The following is a 24530-nucleotide window of genomic DNA, read 5'->3' as shown; positions in this document are numbered from 1 at the left end:
TCTTAATGTCAGACAAGCAGGAGAGTAGCGGCTGCAAAGAAACATTGCAGTTCAACCTCAGAGGGAGGTAGATCTGAATATCATCGGCAAAGATGTGGAAGGACACATTATGTTTACGGAGCACATTGCCCAGAGGGAGCAAGTACAGAATAAACAACAGGGGGCCTAGTATGGACCCCTGAGGTACGCCACAGGTTAAAGGAGCTCTGGGAGATGACAGTTCACCAAGGTGAACAGAAAAACTCCTATTATTCAAATAGGACTGGAAAAACTTTAAGACAGTGCCCTTTAAACCGACACAATGTTGAAGGCGGCATAGCAGTATGTTGTGATCAACAGTGTCGAAGGCTGCTGTCAGGTCCAGGGTTACTAAGACAGCAACACAACCAGAGTCAACAGTTAAAAGCAAATCATTAAAAACTCTCAGAAGGGCGGTTTCTGTGCTATGCCGAGCTCTAAAACCAGACTGGAACTTCTCATAGAGATTGTTATTGTCAAGAAATAGCTGGAGCTGCGTGAGGGCGGCTCGTTCCAGTACTTTAGACAGAAAAGGGAGGTTGGAAATGGGCCTATAGTTAGAGAGTAGGGATGGATCTAGATTAGGCTTTTTAAGGAGAGGTTGAACAACAGCGTGCTTGAAGGGTGTTGGAAAACAACCAGAACTGAGGCAGGCATTGATCAGGACCAGAAGGAAAGGTCCGACTGAGTCCAGAACCTGCTTCAGAAGCCGAGAGGGGATAGCATCGGTGGAACAGTTGGTAGTCTTAACCTTGCAGACTATTTCATGCAGCTGAGAGAGAGAGATTGGTTCGAACTGATTAAAGGCAGAATGGCACAAAGACAAAACACAGGGATTGGAAGGTGAAGATGGAATGACAGACTGCAGGGAGGAAATCTTGTTTACAAAGAACTTTAGAAAGTCATTACAGAGGGTGGCAGAAGGTGTGAGGCTGGTGGATGTGTAAGGATTTACAATGGAATTTAAAACACGAAACAGAGTCTGAGGTTTATGGACACTACTGCTAACCAGGTTTGATATGTAGGAGGACTTGGCCTCTTTAACGGCTTTCTGATAGGTTGAAAGAGAGTCTCTGAGGATATTAAAAGAAATGTGCAGCTTGTCCTTTTTCCATTTTCTCTCAGCACACCTACAGGTGCGCCTGAGAGCACGAACAGAGTCTGTAATCCAGGGTTCAGCGTGAGCTTTGGGACAGAGTGTTTTTAGGGGAGCGATGAGGTCCAAAATAGAAGTACATGTTGAGTTGAAAAGAGCAGTTAAATCTTCTGCACACAAGGAATCAATCCAGTCCACCGTGGAGAGCTCAGAGTTGCTAAAAGCAGCAGAAAACTGAGATGGTACATGGGTATTGATGATCCGGTGACGGCGTGAAGGAGGTTTAACTGCAGCATCAGAACAATGTGCAGTGGCAGAAAATAGAACAGGAAAATGATCGGAGATACACGCACTCTCACAAATTTCAGAGATGTGGATACCCAAGCCGTGAGACATGACAAGGTCCAAAGTGTGACCCTTCTCATGTGTGGAGCCAGACACACACTGAGTAAGGTTGAAGGAATCCAACAGTGAAACAAAGTCTCTAACCAGGGGTTTAGATGGACAGCACACATGAATATTCAGGTCACCAACAATAAGAAAATGATCGAAATCTACTGAAAGCCCTGAAAGGAATTCCCCAAACTCACTGATAAAGTCCTTGTTAAATTTGGGAGGACGATATACCACTGCAATCAGTAACGGAGTGGATGAGTTTAGTTTAAAAAGCTGTAGTTCAAAGCTGGAAAAAGAGGAAAAAGAAATCTGATGGCAGTCATAAACAGATTTAAAAACACAGGCGAGGCCTCCGCCTTTGCCAGAGGACCTGGGAGTGTTTAAAAAACAACAGCCTGGAGGAAGAAGCTCAGAGAAAGCCACAGTCTCACCAGCGCGTAACCAGGTCTCCGTCAGGAACATAAAATCCAAGTCGTAAGAAGAGAAAAAATCCTTGAGCAGAAACGTCTTATTGGAGAGGGATCGAGTGTTGATCAAAGCCATAGATAAGGTGAGATCAGTAGCTGTCATCGGGGTTGATATGCGGGTGAGTGGGCGTAGGTTAGAGTTTATAGCACCAAATCTGCGGATCCGTGGCTGTAGGAGAGCCGATGACCGAGGACCCGGAACGGAAACAGCGAGCGACGGACCCGGAGAGTCACGCAGGAAGGGAGCAAACACCAGGCGTGGGCCGGAGATGGCAGAGAGTCGCCTACCAGAGGAGAACGCCGCCGCCGGCATGGCGAGGAGTGAGCCAGATGACCGAGGGAGGCGCGGGCCAAGAAGCGGGCCTACCGGTAAAGCCGGAGCAACAGCAGGCGGAGTTTGAGAGACGGTTTTCACCCAGGGTCCTCTGGGCTGGAGTGAGCCCCTCACCGTAGCAGAAACCCATCTGAGCGAGGGGAGGATCAGCCAGGCAGGAGAGTGATAGAAATGCCTTTGTGCGAGCCAGGAGACCACTTCGCTTCCCTCGTCTTCTCCAACGTTTTTTCCGGTGTAGCTTGGGAGGGAGGAACCAGGTGCGACGTAGGTAAGGTGGAATACCATCGAACAGTGGAGGCACACCGCTTGTTTGTCCATCAAAGACAGAGGACAAAGGTGCTGACACTGCTGAGTCTCGAATAATAAAGAGAGTTTGCCGGTCATAAGTCCGGAGCGAGTTGATTTCCACAGTTAAGGCAAAGAACAGCAAACAAAAAACAGGAGGAGGAGTGACGGCGAGCCGAACATACTGGCGCCATCTTGGGGGTGATTCTGACTCTGCAAAATCTGCCGGTCTCGACCAATGAGACCGGCACATTCATTCATAAATGTGATCTAACAAAGGTAAAGGGAAAAAAATTAATCATGTTTGCTGTTCATATGGCTTGTAATTGGGATGAAGTAAACATCTGTTGAGTAATTTAACATAAAATTGTTTGATAGTGTTAATTTGGAAAGCCAAAACTCTAGCGGGTCCACCAGACCCATGAACACTGGCTGAGTAACAAAAATACGACCACCACACAAGGGTTAAACGATTGTCAGTTTTAACCAGTTAATGTTTGACAAAAACATCTAAATCCCAGTTTCGGTAAAAGTATCAAATAAGCATCTTTCTGTAAGCATGTTTATGTTTCCCCTCTTATGCATCATACTAAAGGGATTACACAGGCCACAACTGTCAGCCTTCCACAAGAAATATTGAAATAAAAGTTTAAAAGACTATTATTTTTTTCTTTTCTTTTTTTAATTTACTTTAATTTATTTGTTTATTTATTTTCTTGGCCACAACATGATCGGTCGTAATTACCCTTTTGCGTTTATTTCAAAACTTGCTTGTGGTTGATGATCCCTTATTGATCCTGGGCTGAGCTGTGGATCAGTGGCTGTGTATTGAACTTCCGCGAGAGTCCATGTAAATCGTGTTACCGTTCTTTTAAAACTGATTCTAAAGTAGTTAATGGTTTCAGTCATGTGGACGTTGTTGTAAAATTATCACAAAACCGTTTTACGCAATTTAGGTGTCCCACTGTTGTGAGATAGAGGTGTTTAGGGTTGAGATTGGGGATTTAGAAATTACTTATTTGTGGTCAATATTTGAAGAAGCAGGTTAGTGATTAACTGTTCTCGGTTGCAGCAGCTGCACAGAGTCCCAGCACACCGCCAGCGAGCACCCCAGTCACTCTGTGTCCGAATTACAAATGCAGTGCGTCCGGGCTTGGAGAAGTCTGAACTACCTGTGCAGGGTAGCTCACCACAGAGCATGGAAACGAACCCAGAGCCACACAACAGCTGCCAGGCTGGACCTCAGCGGGATTTATCCGCCTATTGCCACCCCGTTCACCGCCAAGGAGGATGTAGACTATCAGAAACTGGAGGAAAACCTGCAGAAATACGCCAAGATCCCATTTAAAGGTCAGGCCCGAGGCACGCAAAAGTCAAAGTTATCAAAAACAGTTGTGTGAATAACAAAGAGGTCATTGATGCGCATAAGGTCGATTTTATTTACACAGCTCAGAACATTATGAAGCCATAGTTGAGCTTGGAGCGTAAAACACCAGCTGCATACTGTTTGCACTGCTGCATGCGCCGCAGTCTGACATCCATGGATAATGTCTGTATTTGCTTAGGGACGAGACACACAGGACAAAGTTCAGCACTGAGGCAAAAACGTAAAGGGCCTGATTTGGATTTGTCGCCCCCTGGTGCTCGTTACCTGCTCCTGAGTTTTACTTTCCGTCCACAGCAGGAAATATTTGCACTTCTGCTTCCACAACATGTTACTGTTGTTCACTAAATGATCGTTCTACATGATTATTCTTCATTGACCAGAACATTTATTTTATCAATAATTAAATGATAATTAATTATAATGAAATTGGCAAATAGCAAACCTACACATAATACTGATATTGTTTTTTATATAATATTATATATATAATACTGATATTATGTTTTTTATATAATATTATATATTATAATATATAATATATAATATAATACTGATATTATGTCTGACAGACAGAAGCCGAGAGCTTCTCTATCTGCCCTACATGTCAGTTATTACTTGGGCAATAAGACAAGAGGCTGCTCGCTCTAATGTTGGCACAGAGGAAAGAGAGGATACAACCCCAATTCCAGAAAAAAGTTGGATTAGTTTGTAAAATGTAAATAATAGCTGGATGATTTTCTTAATAAAATAAATAAACGTATATTTTATTCACATACAACACAGAAAACAAAGTGTTTAAACTGAGAAAATATACCAGTTTAAGAAAAATATGAACTCATCTTGAATTTGATGGCTGCAACACATCTAAAAAAAAGTGGGCACGTGGCCCTGTTTACCGCTGCGTAGCATCCACTCTGCTTTTAACTACCGTCTGTAGATGTCGGCCAGCTGAGGAGAGCAGCTGCTCAAATTTTGCAGGTGAATGTTGTCACATTCTTGGCTGATAGAAGATTCTGGCAGAACCACAATCTGGGGTCTTCTTTGTCATATTTTTCATTTCATGCCAAATGTTTTCAATCGGTGGAAAGTGTGGACTGCAGGCAGGGCACGTCAGCACCCAGCCGTGCTGTGGTGCTGCAGTATGCTGTTTAGCATTGTATTGCTGAAATATGCAAGGCCTTCTTCATGTGGATGGGAGCATGTGTTGCTCTAAAACCTGTACATGCCTTTCAGCAGGGATGGCGTCTTTTCAGAAGTGCAAGCTGTGAATTCCATAAGCGCTGATGCATTCCCAAACCTTCAGAGATTCAGGCTTTTGAACTGAGCACAGATAATAAGCCTCATGGTCCCGCTCTTCTTTAGTGCAGAGGATGTGGCATCCGTGTTTTCCAAAAAGAATTTTGATTCGTGTGACCACCGAATACTTTGTTGTTTTAACCTTGCCTCAGTCCTTTTTAAATTAGCTCTGACTCAGAGAGAATACGGCTGTGTTTCTGGATCATGCTCACATGTGGGTTCTTCTTTGCATGATTGAGCTTTAATCTCCATTTGTGGATGGAACAGCAAACTGTGCACGCGTGATTTCTGGAAGTGTTCCTGGGCCCGTGCAGTGACTTCCATGACAGAATGTTTTTAATGAGGCCCCAGAGATCACGGGGTCGAGTATTCATTTTCAGTGTTGTCCCAGACATTTCTCAACATTCCCGAAGTGTTTTTATAATAATATGTTTGGAGATGACGAGGTACTCAAAATTGTCCCAGTTTTACATCAGGGAACATAATTCTGAAACTGTTTTATAGACACAGTTCTGTGTGGATTAGTGAACTTAGGAGAAAAGAGGAACTTTTCTGTTATTTAAAGGAATATTAACAACAGTTTATTTTTTTACTTTGTTGAAGTATGCAGGATTTCAAATGTCTTTGTAAATGAGAAGGGTGTAAAGTCTGACAAACACAGTTAAAAGTCTGACATTTTTAGGGTTTTTTAGGGAGCTGTGGGTCATCTAGAAATGGCTGATACATTTTGAGATCATATAAGCTTCTTTACAGAGCTAACCCCTTCCCCCAAAAAACACCTCAAGTATAAAAAACCATGTGTTTTCTTGTTACAGGCCTGGTGGTTCAGGGCTCCAATGGTGAGTATCCTTATCTGACGGTGGAGGAGCGGGTGGAGGTGGTGAGGACGGTCAAACAATCACTGCCGGCGGGAAGGCTGCTGATAGCCGGATCAGGCTGTGAATGTAAGTCTCTCAGCTTCTTTGAGCTCAGGCTTTAACTTTACAGTGGAGGGTTCAGTGATAAACAATATTAAGTAAACACAATAATTAGCCAGCTTCATGTTTTGTTAAAATAATTCACAATTCAGTTAAAAGAAGTTTCATTTTTAGAAAACAATTAGTGACACTGAACTGAAGCTCATTACAGAGAATGATCGCACTGTGTGGTTATCTTCTCCAAACTTTGCTTATACAGTGAACAAAGCCCCTCAAATGCATCGCGACCACTGAAATGGAAAATTGTAGCATTTATAATGGAAAACATTAAAAAAATTGTTAAACTAGTTAAACTCTGACCTCTTCTAAGTGAATAGAGTTAATTATTTTTGCAGAAAACGCTCTTTGTGAAAGGCACAAAATGATAAAAAAAAACATGTAGAAATTTTTTTTTGTTAATCGAGTGTAATTTCATTCTGATCTGCGCACGTTCAGGGAGAAGAAACGGTACAAGTGAAATATTTTGTGAATAATACAGAGTTTTGTACGACGAGTGCTAAAAGTTTAAATTGACTCATTATGTTTTCCATTCTGGATTTTAATGACTGCGATTCGAAGCTTATTATAGAGGCAGCAGTGTCACCGGTCTTGATGGACTGATAATTGGAGTCAAATGGAGTCTGTAAGAGTTTGATAGGCTGTTCATTCTGTAACGTATAATAAACACTCAGAGAGACGAGAGTCTGCATTAACTTCTACTTCCATAGCCTTCCTACGTTCCTTGTGTAAAAACTTCCTGGTTTCTTTTTTCCATCACTTACTTCACATATGATCAGCCACAACATTAAACAATGTAACATACAAACATAACAACATTAAAGCTGGGGTTACTGTACGATGGGCTGGGACAGTTTGCTCAGGAGTGACTCAAGGAACCCTGCAACCCACAGGACCCAAAGCATGCGCAGGATCCAAGTGCCTCAGGACATCCTCAGAGATCTCACGTTCATACCTTCACTGGTTTGGTGCCAAGAGGGGTAAACTAAACGATATTTGGCAGGTGGTTTGTCAGCTGTGGCTAATCAGTGTTTACATCAGATGTTACAGTTACACTCTGCAGGCACATTTACTACGTGAACTGTCCCAGTCAAGCTTCTATAAAATACTGCAAGCAAAGACAAAACGGGTTATTCCAGTGCTCCCCGAGCTTTTTGTGTCATGGACCAGTTTCGTGCCAGACAATTATTCTGTGGACTGAGGGGTGGGGTAATATAATGTAAATGTAACTATTGCAGAGCACAGTTCATGAATCTAGCGATTCTGCTTGATTAAATTAGTCAAAAGTGAAAGTCTGTGTTGAAGTTGTTTCCTTTCCTCCTTTTCCTGTTCAGCCACCAGAGCCACGATCCAGCTCACGCAGAAGATGGCAGCAGCCGGAGCCGACGCTGTGCTTGTGGTAACACCCTGCTTCTACAAGGGGAAGATGGACAGCCGGGCACTGATCCATCACTTCACAAAGGTCAGCGCAAACACACGAAAACAGAGTGCCACGCAAATTTGGGGTTAGGCCTTGATTTGGTGTTTTTAAAAAAAAAAGGCTGAACAATCAGTGCTTCCCAAAGCGAGGTGCCGCAGCACTCTCAGAGGAGGGTAAAAGATGCAACAGAGATGAATACAAAAACAAAAATTCATTATATTTCCATGTGATCATGTGTGTCAAAACAACTATATAAATGTGTGTGCTTATTAATTCTGAAAATTATGCAGATTTCAGAGTTACTCTAAGAATTCTCTATGAGGAGCTTCTGTGTTTAAAAAAATCTATTAGAATAATATTTCTCCACTTCTCAAGTAAAGCATGTCTGTTTATTACAACAAAGCAGTACGGCCCTTTGGGTTTAAATATTGCATTATATATATATATTATCTACGCTTTGCTGAGCTCGACGTCAGTTAGATTTACGAGTACAAAAAGGGTTTTTAGAAGATAATGAAAGAAGAAGATTAAATGAGCACCACGTGGGAGGAAGTTTTAGTGTGAGTGTTCTTTCATTTTGCTGCTAGTCCAACCGGAGTTTGATAACAAGGAATAAAGTGTCTTTGTTTTTCACCCTCAGACTTGTGATCGGACCTGTGCTGATTATCACAGAATAATTAGAGCCAGCTGTTTTCATTTTCAGGAATCTTTCCATGCATGCAAACATGGCAGAAGCTGTATCAACACTGCACTCTAGACAATGTTTAATTGATTATGTGTGGTGGTCTGCAGTTCTGACTGCAGTACCTGCTCACTGTTGCTTCCACGATTCGCGATCATTATTTGCCCATCGCAGTTTTAATAGTTGCACATAGTTGAATGTCAGCCAGCCAGGCCACCAGGATTTGTCTTCTTATAGTCTGAGCCTGATCCGAGTCACTGTAAATGAAGAAAAGACAGGGAAAGTTTGGGAACCTTCAACAGGTGTTTTATTTGAGGTCTCACCTCTGTTTTTTCTCTATTGCAGCTGGCGGACAGCAGCCCGGTGCCGGTGGTTCTCTACAGCGTGCCGGCAAACACGGGGCTGGAGCTGCCACTGGACGCTGTGGTGGAGCTTTCTCAGCACCCAAACATCCTAGGTGTTAAAGACAGTGGGGGAGATGTAAGAAACACTTAAACTTAAGCTTTTCTTCTTTTTTTCTCTCAGTGTAGTCTGTGAGTCATGAAGAAATCGATCAGCGCAATGCAAGTGAAACAGTATCTCTGCGTATGTCAAGCAGCCACTCCAACGCTGCTTGATCTAGCAGAGCCACAGATCTCCATGTAATTTGATTTGAATTCCTTTTACAAGATTATACTTGATAATAAACTGACGGAACCAGACAACATCTCATGAGATGAGACTCTGAAAAGTCGGGAATAAAATTGATTTAGCCAGGCCACATTTTACCTGGCCAGGAAAGTGAGTGAAACTGGCGAGGAGAAAAGCTTCTTTCAAGAACTAGTGTCGTGATTTCCAGTCGAAAAGGATGTAAGCCACACCACCTAAACCCCAGTGACCTCACCAGCACTAATCTGACTTTTGTTTTTCTTTTCCATCCTCTGCATTTTATCTGGACAGAAAAATCAAACAAAGTGGAAAAAAGTTTGCATTTTGTGCAACTATGCAATCAGACAGCGCACGGTGTTCCTGTTGTTTTTCAGTAATCTAACTGCTGCAAAGAGAAGAGAAAAGAGTGGAGACTCCTGAAGAACCTAAAACTAAAGCGTGTGTAGTTTTATCCCGCAGGGTTGATTGCAGGGTTACGCGTCTGGGAAAAAAAAGGACAGTTTGCTCTTGTCGAGCTCTTAATACCGTTTTGTCTGTGTGGGAAGTGTTTGCAAGAAGTTGCAAATGGATTTCTGATTTGGGAAATAACATGTTTGTCCACTCGCTGGGAGACTGGAGTGTGGGTGTAGTTCAAGTACAGAGCAGCCCTGCTCAGTTGTAGGCGTGATGAGGACAAACACAGAAAACAAGGGGTGATGGGTCAGATTCAGGGAAGCAGACAAGTTGGAGAAAGATTTTTTAGAACTTGAGAGACAAACACATTTGCTGAGCATGCATGAGCCAGCTCTTGTTATTTGGCACAGATTGTTTCAGCTCATTAAACCTCTGTATTTTGTGTTCAAAGAGAATTTGACCAGGGTTTACAGGGAGGGGACAGTTTCTCCCAACCCCCCCCCCCCCCCCCCCCCCCCCCCCCCAAAGGTGTGTCCACTTGACTGATGTGGAGGGATTTATAATGGAAATTTGAGTCACTGCACAATCATCTCTGATGGGTCTAAAATTGCCCGTATATAATTCTGTCATTACCTACCTTAAAACGTATGCAGGACAATGTCTGGCTGAAACATTTTTACCCACCTAAACGTTAAGTTGTGTGCAATCTAACTTTATCATTGCATAAGACGCCTGCAAGTAAATTGCAACATTTACGGCGTAGCTGCACTGAAAAAGGTCAAGTCAACATCCAAGATGAGATGCTGCTATAAATAAATTATTAAATTTTTATTTAATAATTTATAATGTGTTTATAATGTGGCTTTTTAGACATATATACTAAAAAGTATATATGTCTAAAAAGCCACAGTAAGTGTCATAAGTCAGTTTTCAGAAGCTACATCTGACAAATTTGTTTGATATAAAGTGAAATACACAGAGGTCTCTTGGTTGTTCCTTGAAAATGAACAATGGCTGAAACTGCATAAACTAACAGGTGTGAAGTGTGTATATCACAAATCTGTGAATGAAAACCAGGCTGAGCCTGACTGATAAAGCATTTCTAACATCACTGCCTGACATTTGCCTATTTAAAAATCTCATATTCTGATATAATGTCCAGTACTCCTTTTTCTTTCAGACACATAAAAGTTAAACAAATGTATAAGAAATTTTAGGTTTAGTTATTTAATGCTTTGGTTGATTCTGCTAACCTCAGCTGACTGTTATGTTTGTTATGTTTTCAAACACGTGTCTAGCTAACAAGAATGTTGCAGAGTGCCCTCTTGTGGGCAAAATATGCAGTATCGGCATCTCTGAAAGTGTGTTTCTCATGTCTGTTCTTTAGTTTTTCAATTTAAATGCATGAGGCATTTAAAAGATTTATACTGATATTAGCTGATACTAGCTTGGCAGATGGCTAATATGAGCCATGCCAATGCATCATACTGACTTTATGGTATGTTTCACATCAACAATTTTAACCTGCAAACTAAATGGTAACTAAAGCGACCAGCTTAAAGGAACCTCATTGCATTTTTTTTATAGAAAATCAAAATTATGCTATTTCTATTCTCAGCCAAGAGAAGAAGAAGTATCCAAACCCCTTTTTACCACTCCATCTTTTTATTACAGCTTTATTTCCCTGCAGTCTTCTCTTCCCACATTGCTGTGTATCATTTGATGTAGTGACCACCTGCAGATTAGAAGATGACTGTGAAACCGTTGGCAAGAATGTTTATTGTGTGTGTGTGTGTGTGTGTGTGTGTGTGTGTGTGTGTGTGTGTGTGTGTGTGTGTGTGTGTGTGTGTGTGTGTGTGTGTGTGTGTGTGTGTGTGTGTGTGTGTGTGTGTGTGTGTGAGTGAGTGACAGACAAACACTGTCCTCCTGGGTATAAACAAGATTAACAGGAATGCACTCATCACAGCAAAACACATACATCATGTAGCTGAGTGAAATATACAATATTTTGCTTTGAAATATAACAGAACTTGTTCAGTTAGATCCCTTTTATTTCTATAGCACCACTTCACAAAAACAATTAACTCTGCAAATGGTGCAAACTAGAGGAGAAAGTACACATAAGTTGATGGCATGCAGTAGTGGTACATTTACACATGGGGAGTAAATAGAGGAGAGGGGAGGAGAGGTGCTCAGGGCATAATCCCAGCAGTCTGAGCCTATAGCAGGATAACTACAGAGTGGTTCAGGGTACAGTTCAGTACCATACCATAGCACTTTATTTATAAGGCACTTTTAAAACAATAACAGGGCTGACCAATGTGCTGTACAATAACACAAAATATAAAAGACAAACACATGACAGAAGGTAAAAGATGTAGAAAAACAAAAGAGCTGTTGAAGTTAAACAAGAAACGAGTACATAAATGTAACATAGACATCTCACACTGGGTCGAAGGCCAGGGAGTAAAAGTGTGTATTTAAATGAGATTTCAAAAACGGTGAGCGAAGGAGCATGCTTCACATGCAGTGGAAAATCATTCCACAATTTTGGAGCCACAACTGCAAAAACCCTGTCATCTCTGAGTTTACGTTCCGTCTTTGGAATAAGCAAAAGCATCTGGTCTGCTGACCTGAGAGAACGAGGCGGGACGTAAAGGTGCTCCAGCTCGGACTGATCTAATGGGGCACAACCATTAAGAGACTTAAAGACAAATAAAAGGATTTTAAACTGAATTCATAAACAAATTGGAATCTAGTGAAGGGACGCTAAAATTGGAGTGATGTGCTCTCACTTGCTTGTGCCAGATAAAAAAATTAGCAGTGATGTTTTTTGCACTAGCTGATTACGATGAAAGGTGCATGATAGTAATCGAGACGAGAAGCTATAAACTCATGTATTAATGTTTCAAGGTTGAGTTTGGCTAGAAGAGACTTGACCTTTGACAGTTGCCTCAGTTGGAAAAAGCAGGATTTTAACACTGCATTCACATGAGGATTGAGAAGTAATAAATGCATGAACTAGTTTTTCAGTGTCACTCTGAGACAGGATAGACAGAATTTCAGAGATATTGCACAAATGGAAGAAAGCAGTCCTGTATATTTGTTATAACAATAGTGTATGCTAGTGTAAGTAGCAGAAACTCGAAACTATGTAAACTAATAAATAAAGCACAAGTATCCAAGATTTCTACATAAACATACTGGCAGTAAGTGTTTCGTAACACAAACAAACCTTTAGAGTGAAGTATTACTTCAAAGGCGCTCTTAGACTTGGCCTGGAGATGTCATTAGTGAATAAAATCATTGCTCTTTAATTACTTTCTTTCAGTTCTATTTTAGAAGCAGCTTGATTGCAGCAATTGCATTTTCAAGCAGATGTAGTGATGCTGATGACTGACAGCAGATCTGAGAAGGATGGAAGAAAATAAATACAATATGTTGAAGGTAAAACCCGAGGTTTCAGTACATCTAGTAGTTTAGTAGCTTGTTTGTTCAGTCACAGATGCCCAATTCAATCCTGCTTAAGACATTTCACAGTCTTTCCTGATTGCCAATCTGAAATCTGATTTAAATGTTTGAAAAGGCACTCGACTCTTTCGAAGAGTTTCTGTTATTCTTGTCATGTACTTAAGTTATTTACTGCTTTCACATATCCCCTCACTGGCATTATTAAGGTTTCATTTCATCTTACTTCATCTTCTTTAATCTGATTCCTTCTGCCTACACAGTGGGTGTTTTACTAAGAGTCTGTGTGTCTCCTGTGCACGCAAAATGTGTGAATCTACTGAGCAGTATGATGTCATTGCTATCTTGGCACGACAAACCTGTCTGCGCAGTCCAAACAATTATCTCCTCTAAGTGGAGTAATTAAAACAACAATATTATTATTTATCCCAGTAAGAGAGAGTTGGAGGCAATTAAAGTCACGTCTTAAGAAGCCATGGACACTCAAATAAGACATAATGAGACGTAACAAATCTTTTCATCTGTAGTTATAAAAACGTTTAATGGATTGAAATGGAATCTTGCCATGCTGTCACTGAAATTCAAACTATGTACTGTCAGAAAAGTAACAACTGGATGTGATGAGGGTTTAATGGTTTTTTTTAATACATTTAAGATAGAACCGTCAACAGCTTTAACTTTAAAGCTGATGATAGTCACAAAGTTTCTACATTAAAATTCAATCAAAGTTGCTTGAGTCCTTGTGACCATGTGATTGCTGATAAATCAAAGGGGGTGCACTTCGGGATAGGAAGTAGCTTCTTAGCTTGAGATGAATCTGATACCGTTAAAGAAAGAAAAAAAGAGTAAAAATTTAAATTTTAAAAAAAGCTCTTCTTTGTTTAAATGTATATAACTGACGCAGATAAGCGATAACTTCAACTTTATGTTACGCCCCAGTCTAGGGGTACAGGAACGCAACACAAGTTTGAAAGAATTGCCCCGCCCTGGTCCCCAAAACCATACACAAAGGGAAACCAATTTCTTAGTGAATCGTGATTTATTTTTCTGCACTGCAAAAATGAAGCTCCGGGGTGAACAAAGGCCAAAATAACAAACAAAACAAGCTAAGTCAGGAGGAGGTGTTATCTACAACCCTATGTGAAATCAAATATCAAACAAAAGACAAGCGCTACACCTAACTCCCTAACTGAAATAAACAGGAGAAAACAGTGCAAGGAAAAACAATAAGGCAGCTCACCCCTTCTGTTGCAGTGCTATTTACAAGGCTATTTACAATGAAAACTAATGTACACACTATATACAAAACTCCAAAAAAGTCGCACAAAAGTCTCAGGTTTTGGAGGCCAGGGTCAGGTCTGCTGCTGCTGTCAGTGGCTGCCCCGGGACAACTGCTGGTGAGGGATTTGAATGAAGAGCACATGGCCAGGGGACCAATCAGCAGCCGTCAGCTCATCCACTCCGGGACCTGCAAAGACTTAAAGGCACAGACAACAACAGCCACCAAAACAGATTATGGACAGGGCCATAACACCCCCCTTCCCAAGACCAAACATCTCCCCTAAAGATGTTTGGCGCTTAGGGGTTCCGAAAACCACGAGACAGCGCATCTGCCAGTACATTCTCTGTCCCTTTTTTGTGATGGATCTCCAGATTGAAATCTTGTACTAAGAGGGACCATCTCATGAGCCTTTGGTTAGAATTTTGCATTCGGGTCAAAAACACGAGGGGGTTGTGGTCTGTGTAAACAATGACAGGTGCTGAACTGGAACCGACATAGACCTCGAAATGCTGTAGAGCAAGCAATAGAGAGAGAGAGGGCTTCTTTTTCAATTGGTCTAGGCGTATGATTCTCGCTTGGGGTGCGAGAGGTCCCGGGATTGCCTTCGCTGGGGGGTCCGGGGACTGCCCCAGCCTTTGTCGTCTGCTGGAGGGTCCGAAGAAGGGACAGCTTCGGCCTTCTGTCTTCGCTGGAGGGCCCGGGGACCGCTCCAGCCTTCATCCGCCTTCGTTGGAGGGTCCGTGGGACCACTCCAGCCTTCGTGGTCTGCTGGAGGGTCAGGGGGACCGCTCCAGCCTCCATCAGTTTCATCTGCCTCCGCTGGAGGGTCCGTGGGACCGCTTCAGTCTTCATTTGCCTTCGCTGGGGGGTCCGAGGGACCGCCTCAGCCTTCGTCGTCTGCTTGAGGGTCCGTGGGACCGCTCCAGCCTTCATCCGCCTTCGCTGGAGGGTCCGTGGGACCGCTCCAGCCTTCGTCGTCTGCTGGAGGGTCAGTGGGACCGCTCCAGCCTTCATCAGCTTCGTCTGCCTTCGCTTCAGCCTTCGTTTGTCTGAATCAAACTTTTCACTTGGGGTTACATGTTTGATTTTTGGGTGGGGGGGAAATGTTACGTTTCGGTGTTGTCAGTTTTTTGTTTTTTTGCGTGACTGTCATGTATTTCCTGCTTTACTTTGAAAGTCTGTGTTATCTTAGTGTGTTCAGTTTACGTTTCCTTGTCTCGTCAGGTCTAATTTGCCCCAGCTGTGTTTCCCTCCTGTGGTCCATTCCCTGATTGCTCCTTCTATGTATTTAAGCCTTGTGTTTCAGTATGTCATGGTCGCGATCTCCCCCGTGTTGTAAATAGTTTGGTGTTTTTGTTGTAAATAAATAGTCTGTTGTAAATAGTTGTGAATGGGTTTGTTAATACTTTCGTTTGAGACACCTTCGTTTTGGGATTTTGGTGGAGAGCCTTCGTGGTTTTATTTTCCTTATCTTTGTTTTTCTACGTTGCACCCCGGTTGCCTAGGCCGGGGTGTAACAATATAACTGACGCAGATAAGTGATAACTTCAACTTGACATGAATTGTGCTTTAGTGGCAAATCTACGTTGTAACGATGGACACAGAACACACAGCTATGTTTACCACCTATAGGTATTATTAAAATTCAATCTTTCGATGCCTTAATCTTTCTGTACATATTACGTTCTTACAGTCCTTATTTTACAAAGATGGGGTTTGAAAGAAGTACAGTGGAACCCCATTTAACGAAAAGTTCAAGTTACGAAGGGACTTAACGGCAATATTTCTGCCCGTGTTACGGCAAAATGCCCGTGTAACAAAATCCTCTGGCTCTGATTGGCTGAGCCCAGAATGCCTACAATGCCCAGAATGCCTTCCGAATCATGTGACAACCCCCTTGGCTTTCGTACTTGCGCTTCGCTGTTCCACTTGAACGACGTATTGTTGTTGCAGTTAGAAATTAGCCTATAGCCTATCGTTCACTCAAAAGGCACGATGGATGCTTCAGCTTACGAAAATTTTCAATTTACGAATTAATTTCGTATGTCGGGGTTCTACTGTATCCATGATTGTGTTCTCCGTTTACATGAGTATTTTCAGTATTTTCTATTCGTTCTACATCCCTCTTGCTGCACATGGGCGCATCCACTTGGTGTGCTTAACTTTTATACTCTTCTTTTTCTTTTGGAAACAAAATTTAGACATCAGTATTTGATTGTGGCTGTTTCTTCTTTAGTTTGTTAGACCACAAATTATTTTCAGGCTTTGACAAGTACCTATCAATAGTTAGCAACATGGCTAATGCTAGCAGTATTTTCTCTCACCCCAACTGGTCCCAGCAGATGGCCCCGCCCCTCCCTGAGCCTGGTTCTGCCTGAGGTTTCTTCCTGTTAAAAGGGAGTTTTTCCTTCCCACTGTCGCCAAAGTGCTTGCTCATAGGGGGTCATTTGATTGTTGGGTTTCTCCCTGTATGTATTATTGTAGGGTCTACCTTACGATATAAAGTGCCTTGAGGTGACTGTTGTTGTGATTTGGTGCTGTATAAAAAAAAAAAAGAAGATAGAATTGAATTGAATTTCTATTTTATAAGCCAATGCAAAATTGAAAGAACCTCAGAGATGTATTCCTGTGGTATGCTGTGGCTGTATGATGATGCTAAGTTGGTTAACAAGCAGATAAGTCTTACTGATGGAGTAAACATAAAGCTAGCTTTCTGTTATGAAGCCCCTTTAAGCCTAAAGATCTCTTCACTGAGTATTTCATAGGTGTCAAACTCTGGCCCGCAGCCTAATTACATTTGGTCCGCGAAGCCATACCAAATTACTATTAGAGCTGGCCTACTGGTATTATACAGCTAATATATATATATTTTTAGTATTAAGCTTTGCTTGTTCCATATTCAGTTTTTCAGCAAAACATGTTTAAGTCCATAAGAAAAGATTCATTCTGATATCTAGAGAAATAAATATATTTCAATAAATATTAACGTTAGCCCGCGACTTTGTTCCAGTTTTGAATTTTGGCCCACTGTGTATTTGAGTTTGACACCCCTGGAGTATGTACTTGTACCAGATTAACCCTTGATCTGTCCTAACTCCTATTACTCTCTTTTCTTTCTTTTTCTCTTTCCTCTGATAAAGCGGCTTTTTGCATCTGCCATGCCAGGTAATCAAAGATATCAATCAGGGTCTCTGACATTAAAACTACACATATATATAGGCTATATCTATACATAGTTTTTTTACACCCATTATAAAGAAGAAACATAATTAATTTCATAATAAAAGGTTAAATCAAAAAATGCTATAAAATGAGCTGTAAAGTAGTCCAATGTTTGCAATATATATATATCAAAATAAATTGAAAACATTTTTATACATAAAGTACATAAGTACATCCTAGTACATTAGTTTATTTGATTTTTTTACATAACTGACCAAGAACATATTTGATTGTGTTTAAAAAAAAAAATGTCTTCATATAAAGCTGATATACAATATATGACCTCATATTTCATAGTCATTTCCATGTTGATAAAAAAACAGAAAAAGGGCGCTTTTATAACACCTGTAAATCCATTCAGTGAGAATCACAGGTACGAGATTAAGAGCCAAGTGTTAATCGGCACAGGGTATGGGGTGAGCTGCTTCATTCAAAGATCTGACATGTATGATCTTGACTTTGTTATTGAAAGCTGTTCTGTCATCATGTTCAGATCTTATGAGAGCTCGAAGGCCTTCAGAATAAAAGGCTATGGATATTTTTTAGTCTGATCCAGGTTTAAAAGATTTCTGAATGATCTGAAATAAAGCATAAAATTATCTACAATTGACATAATTTTCAGATGAAATTAGCGGCAAAGTCAGCCCAAGAGTAGAGTGTTTGATGCAAAAAAAAAAAAAATCTCCAGAAACCTTCAAATTGTGTTAAGGCGTCTGCAGGCAACGACTGGAAGAGATGTCAAAGTTCATATATCTGCAATCAGAAAGAGACTGCACAAGTTTGACCTGCGTGTGAAGCATACCAGAAAAAGTCTTTGCTATCCAAAAAGAACATCAGAGCAAAGCTCTGCTAGTCTGAGGCTTTTTCAAGCAATATGCTTTGAATGGACTGTTAAAGATAGAACTGTTTAATCGACAGGAACAGATTTTATGAGGATGAGAAGAAACTCATGCCAGCTTGTAGCCACTGATTTAAGCATATATTATGCATTCTGTCAAAGACGCTTACTAAAATGTGAAGTTATCTGTGTGAAAGTTGAAGTCGAACCAGAAGTCACTCTTTCAACCACATAACGATCCTGAGCACAATAGAAACACCACCAAGGAATGGCTCAAAGCAAGTAAATTGAGGGTTATGGAATGGCTGATTCGAAGCCCAGATTCAAAGCAGATTGAAACATTGAAGAAAGCAGTGTGTGCATGAAAACTCTCAAACATTTTGCAAGTGAAAGTATTTGCCCTTTTGAACAGCTAAAAGAAGCCATCTATGCTGTCGGCATGACTAATAGCTTGTGAACACAGTTTTTTTTTTCTTTTTCCTCAGAAGAACGTCTGAAAATCTCTACATGTTGATATTTCTATCAAATAAAATATAGAAAAAGCATGACTATTTTGACTATATTAAAGAGACTTTTTTCTGTTATTTTCAATCAGATTCATGGATATGAACCCAAACAACATTGAGCTCTGCACCACATTTAATAAGTTCCCCAGCAAAATGAGCTGAATAAACAATGAGCAGTTGTTAAGCTAGGGGAAAACAAACAAAGTGACAGGCATAGAGATTTCTGACATTAATAAGGTAAGACCTGAACCTTTAACAAAAGCTCCAGCAGATCAGCCACCTGTACAGCTCATACTGCAGAGGGTTAAATCTCCCCATGCCCTCGTGTTAGATCATAGGCTAATGACAATAATAAGAAGGGTTAAAAGAAAAGAAAAGAAAATGACTGTGTTTTAGGGCAGACTGCAGCCTTGCAGCAATTTTGCTTTTCCATTGAGGACCTGCCTCTAAATAGCCAGAGTGCCCGAGCCTTCAGGAGGCCAGCAGGGGCTCCTGCAGCCTGCCTGACTGACTGATCAACTGCAGTCCTCTTGTTTGAAATTAATAATATGGAGAAACTGATTGGCAGTCTCTGGTTAAAAATAGAAGCTCCTTGGTAACACGGATGGAGGGTGTGGGTTTTCCCTGTGGAGCGTTCAGCTTCATGCACAGAGCAACCACAGAGTTGTCTAATGCTCCCTTTGAACACTTCAGGTTATTTGGATTCTGCACTTCATATCTGGATTGACAAAAGAGAATTAAAAGAGGCGAAACAAAATGGGGAGCTCAGCAGTTATTCATGAGCTTCTCCCATCCTCCGCCTCCTTCTGCTTCCCATCTTTTGAAGTTCATTCCTCTTTTTTAATTCTCACTTGGAACTTGTCTGTTTCCCTCTCTCTCCTTCTCCTCCCCCTTCTGTTTTGGATCTTCAGCGATCCCCTCCTCTAAAAACCTCGACCATGTGTAGAGACTGTGCTTCTCTCAATTCAAGCGATTTGTTTACCCCTGTGAGATGTTGGGTTTGTCGTCTCTTGTGACAGCCTCCCCTGGGATTAAGAAACTATAACCGATATTAGTCCTGCTGCAAAAAGAGGAGTGATAACAATGAAACCATTCTGATTTTTACTTCCTCTTCCCCTTCTGTTTATTTTTTTTTTAACTTGTTCTGCAGATCACACGGATCGGCCTGATTGTCCATAAAACCAAGGCGCAGGATTTCCAGGTTTTAGCGGGCTCGGCTGGGTTTTTAATGGCAGCCTATTGTGTGGGTAAGAAATCTAATACAAGGACTGCTGTTCCTCACAGAGATGCACTGGCACCATTTACTTGTTAAAGTGAAAATATAGGAAAAAAGTGGATTTTAGGTTCCTTTTTCCACAAGAACAAGTGTAAAAACACTAATAATAATAATCATTTATGAATATTTGTTTCTGATAAAAGATCATCTCTGCTTTCTGGCAGGATTTGACTACATCTCAGGCCACTTAGACTTACTCTATATGTGTTTTTTTTCTTTTTAGGACTGTTGCTATATCAGATTATTGGTATGTCGGTAAAAGTATCCATTTCTGAGATTTTGTTACAGCATATGAAATAATATTGTGTTACATAGGATGGTAGCATGTGTTAAGAAAGTGGTAGGAAAGATTTTTAGAAAATGAATTAAAAATGATTGAAGAGATGTGCGAAAAAGAACATTTCTCATCGTTTTCTGTGTTTTTAACACATTTCATGTTTTTTTTTAAACCAGAATTATCTTCTCTACGACATCGTGACTCTTCTGTGGATGAAATTTGCCCATTGTGTTTTTCAGGGAAGAAAGTAATTTATATTTGTGAGAGACATATAAACCTGTCTCAGTCAGTTTTCTAGGTTTGTAGAGGCGTAACCTCAAAAACACCGATAGATAGAACTTTATTAATCCCACAAGGGAAATTGTGCAGCAATTAGACCACACGCTAATACAACAGGAGACAAATACAAAACAGTTAACCTATCCTTTTTAATAAGAATGAGCCAACACAAACAGACACTGAAAATACACAGAAGCTGCAACAATACAAAATCACTTGTGCATATTTTAGCTAGTACTTCAGTATTTAGCAGTAGCTCTGTTTCCTTTTGTCTCTCGCATCCATCTTCCCTTTGACCGTGCATTACTCCAGGGACTTGTCTAACATATTGTGCAGAGAGGCAGGTAAGTACTGGATGCCTTGCAGAGTGAGCGGGAGAGAGGGCTATCAGCAGCATGCTGTGCAAGTGTCTTTGAGGTGCACACTCACCCGCTACAGATGAGAGCATGAAGTCTACTGCATCATCAGATTAATGACTGATGTGTGGATCCTCAGAGGTCCTTCCACTCATTCCTGCTTTTTAGAAATATGCTGCTCAAATTCAAGACAGATCAAAGGGAGCTCGCCCTGTCTCCCTGATTGTCCTGGAATTACAGTGCTGACGCCATACGTCCTAAACATGCTCATACAATAAATTCCTAAATCACACAGTAATGGCTTAAAATGGGATGTCCTTGTTATTTGTCCTTATTTAACACTTGTTATTGATTTCTAATTGATTTATTCTACTTTCCAGCTAGTACAGCTGCACTTTTCTGCCCTCCCTCAGCATACAGCTGCACAGCCACATAGAATTTGAATAGTTTGTGTCGATTACAACACAGGAAGACGTTTAAAACTGTTGTAAAGGACCATAAATAAGTAGTCAATAATGATTACGGAAAATCACAAAAATAAGATGAGATGCCATATGTGGAGCAACTTCCTGATAAGCAGGTCTGAGGCACACAAGCTCCTTACTACCACAGACCTGGAAAGAGGACGGGCAAACACAAATACACAACCATTCAAGCCCACAGAGAAAAGGAGGCTATCGCACAAAGGAAAGGGAGAGGAATGAGAGGCGAAGCTAGGTCTCTTAGAGCATCTGGATGCAACACATCTGACAGGCAGGGGAGAAAGGCTGCATGATTCATTATACGTGGCTTGCAAAAGTATTCGCCCCCCTTGAATTTTCCCACATTTTGTCACATTACAGCCACAAACATGAATCAATTTTATTGGAATTCCACGTGAAAGACCAACACAAAGTGGTGCACATGTGAGAAGTGGAACGAACATCAAACATGATTCCAAACATTTTTTACAAATAAATAACTGCAAAGTGGGGTGTGCGTAATTATTCAGCCCCCCGAGTCAATACTGTAGAACCACCTTTTGCTGCAATTACAGCTGCCAGTCTTTTAGGGTCTGTCTCTACCAGCTTTGCACACCTAGAGACTAAAATCTTTGCCCATTCTTCTTTGCAAAACAGCTCCAGCTCAGTCAGATTAGATGGACAGCGTTTGTGAACAGCAGTTTTCAGATCTTGCCACAGATTCTCGATTGGATTTAGATCTGGACTTTGACTGGGCCATTCTAACACATGGATATGTTTTGTTTTAAACCACTCCATTGTTGCCCTGGCTTTATGTTCAGGGTCGTTGTCCTGCTGGAGAGAAGCACCTCCAGAGCACGATGCTGCCACCACCACTTTTTCAAATCACTTTCAAATCACTTTTTTTTTTTTATTGTCACATCACATGTGCAGGCACACTGGCACAGCACATGCGAGTGAAATTCTTGTGTGCGAGCCCCACAAGCAACAGAGATGTGCAAACACAACAACACAAACGAGCAAAATACAAGAATGGCCAACCTGAAACTAATAAATATATGTACAATATATAATAGTGTATGCATTTCTGGATGTGTATACTAAATATTTTCCTACGTGTGTGTGTGTGTGTGTGTGTGTGTGTGTGTGTGTGTGTATACACATTTTTACAAATTAAATAGTAAAAAAAAAAAAAATAAATAATAATAATAATAAAATATATAAAATATACAGATATACAGAATACACCATATTTGACAGTGGGGATGGTGTGTTCAGAGTGATGTGCAGTGTTAGTTTTCCGCCACATATAGACAAAAAGTTCCATGTTGGTCTCATCTGACCAGAGCACCTTCTTCCACATGTTTGCTGTGTCCCCCACATGGCTTGTGGCAAACTGCAAACGGGACTTCTTATGGTTTTCTGTTAACAATGGCTTTCTTCTTGCCAGTCTTCCATAAAGGCCAACTTTGTGCAGTGCACGACTAATAGTTGTCCTATGGACAGATTCCCCCACCTGAGCTGTAGATCTCTGCAGCTCGTCCAGAGTCACCATGGGCCTCTTGGCTGCATTTCTGATCAGCGCTCTCCTTGTTCGGCCTGTGAGTTTAGGTGGACGGCCTTGTCTTGGTAGGTTTACAGTTGTGCCATACTCCTTCCATTTCTGAATGATCGCTTGAACAGTGCTCCGTGGGATGTTCAAGGCTTGGGAAATCTTTGTGTAGCCTAAGCCTACTTTAAATGTCTCAATAACTTTATCCCTTCATGGTGTTGTTGCTCCCAATATTCTCTTAGACAACCTTTGAGGCTGTCACAGAGCAGCTGTATTTGTACTGACATTAGATTACACACAAGTGCACTCTATTTAGTCATTAGCACTCATCAGGCAATGTCTATGGGCAACTGACTGCACTCAGACCAAAGGGGGCTGAATAATTATGCACACCCCACTTTGCAGTTATTTATTTGTAAAAAAATGTTTGGAATCATGTAGGATTTTTGTTCCACTTCTCACGTGTACACCACTTTGTATTAAGATAAGATAAGATAACTCTTTATTGTCATTGCACAGTCATACATAGTACAATAGTACAATGAGATTGAAAAACTGCCCTACGTCGGCACTACATATAACACAACACGACACGATATGACACATCACAACGCAACACAAACAACAGTATATTAACTTAGTAATAAAAAAAGAAGAAGTGTATGTGTATTGCACACTGTTATTATTGCACATTATTGGTCTTTAATGTGGAATTCCAATAAAATTGATTAATGTTTATGGCTGTAATGTGACAAAATGTGGGAAAGTTCAAGGGGGCTGAATACTTTTGCAAGCCACTGTATATGTAACAGTTAACCCAGCTGCAAATTACAGATAGTTAATATAATCAATAATATTGTATTGTAACACTTTGGCTTAAAGCAGATGGTAGCAATGAAGTAAAACACTGAATTCATACAGAAACACAAAACAACTGTGAGAAATGTTGCTTGTCAGTGTTGCTTTTCTAACCGATCTCACCAAATGATGGATGTAACAGCTGCTTTGTGTGTAGTACGTACACAGTAAAATGCCCACCATTTTATTGTGTGTCCAGATTCTAAGTGTTCCAAATCTACTTTCACAAACATTCGACAATGTGCCCCAGAGGCATTCGCTACCTTCTGCTTAATAGCCCACAGTATGCTTTAGAGCTGTGAAAATTACAGTTGTTTCACTAATAACACAAAATGACAAATTGCCCCTAGAAAACAGTAAAAGGCACAGGCTTGTGTATTTGACTCGTAAGCTGCGTTTCACATGAACCAACCAATCAGGACTCGAGTAACTGTGCCATTGTTAGCAAGAGTAGGAACAAATCAGCTGGAATCTGATTGGATCATCAGAGGCAGAAGGCAGAAAAGATTTCAGATATTTAAAAACTGAAATAATTGAAATTGAAAATGTCCTATTGTTACACTGTCCAGTAGGGGACACAGTGTTTCTATGTAAAGCCACATTGAGATGAGTTTTTATTTTATGCTTCAGCTTTCACGTTAAACTTTATATCTGACTTTCATGACTCTCACCTTTCCCTCCGTGTAAGGTTGCTCAAAGCCAGTTTCTGAAAAATAACCCTGGACAGCACAGCAAGCAAACACAGGAAACTCAAGGAAC

General features: G+C 40.9%; 1 protein-coding gene across 6 annotated transcripts in view; it reads left to right on the top strand.

Moving 5' to 3' along the window:
- The first annotated feature begins 2002 nt into the window (after positions 1-2002).
- hoga1 (4-hydroxy-2-oxoglutarate aldolase 1) overlaps positions 2003-24530 on the top strand; it is a 75992-nt gene continuing 53464 nt past the window's right edge. For 2 of the 6 annotated variants that reach the window (XM_026171947.1, XM_026171948.1), the window contains exons 1-5: positions 3414-3946; positions 6095-6223; positions 7588-7715; positions 8701-8835; positions 19863-19959. In XM_026171947.1, coding sequence (XP_026027732.1) covers positions 3733-3946; positions 6095-6223; positions 7588-7715; positions 8701-8835; positions 19863-19959 — 703 coding nt within the window. In that variant the 5' untranslated portion in view covers positions 3414-3732. Of the gene's footprint in view, positions 2061-2529; positions 2580-2811; positions 2876-3381; positions 3947-6094; positions 6224-7587; positions 7716-8700; positions 8836-19862; positions 19960-24530 lie in introns of those variants that run through there. The other 4 variants (XM_026171946.1, XM_026171945.1, XM_026171943.1 and 1 more) reach the window with 4 other exon arrangements.

This window comes from Astatotilapia calliptera, chromosome 6 (assembly GCF_900246225.1).
Source record: "Astatotilapia calliptera chromosome 6, fAstCal1.2, whole genome shotgun sequence".
Classification (NCBI taxonomy): Eukaryota; Metazoa; Chordata; class Actinopteri; order Cichliformes; family Cichlidae; genus Astatotilapia; species Astatotilapia calliptera.
The sequence above is the reverse complement of the archived record's forward strand: the minus strand, read 5'-3'. Positions and strand labels throughout refer to the sequence as shown.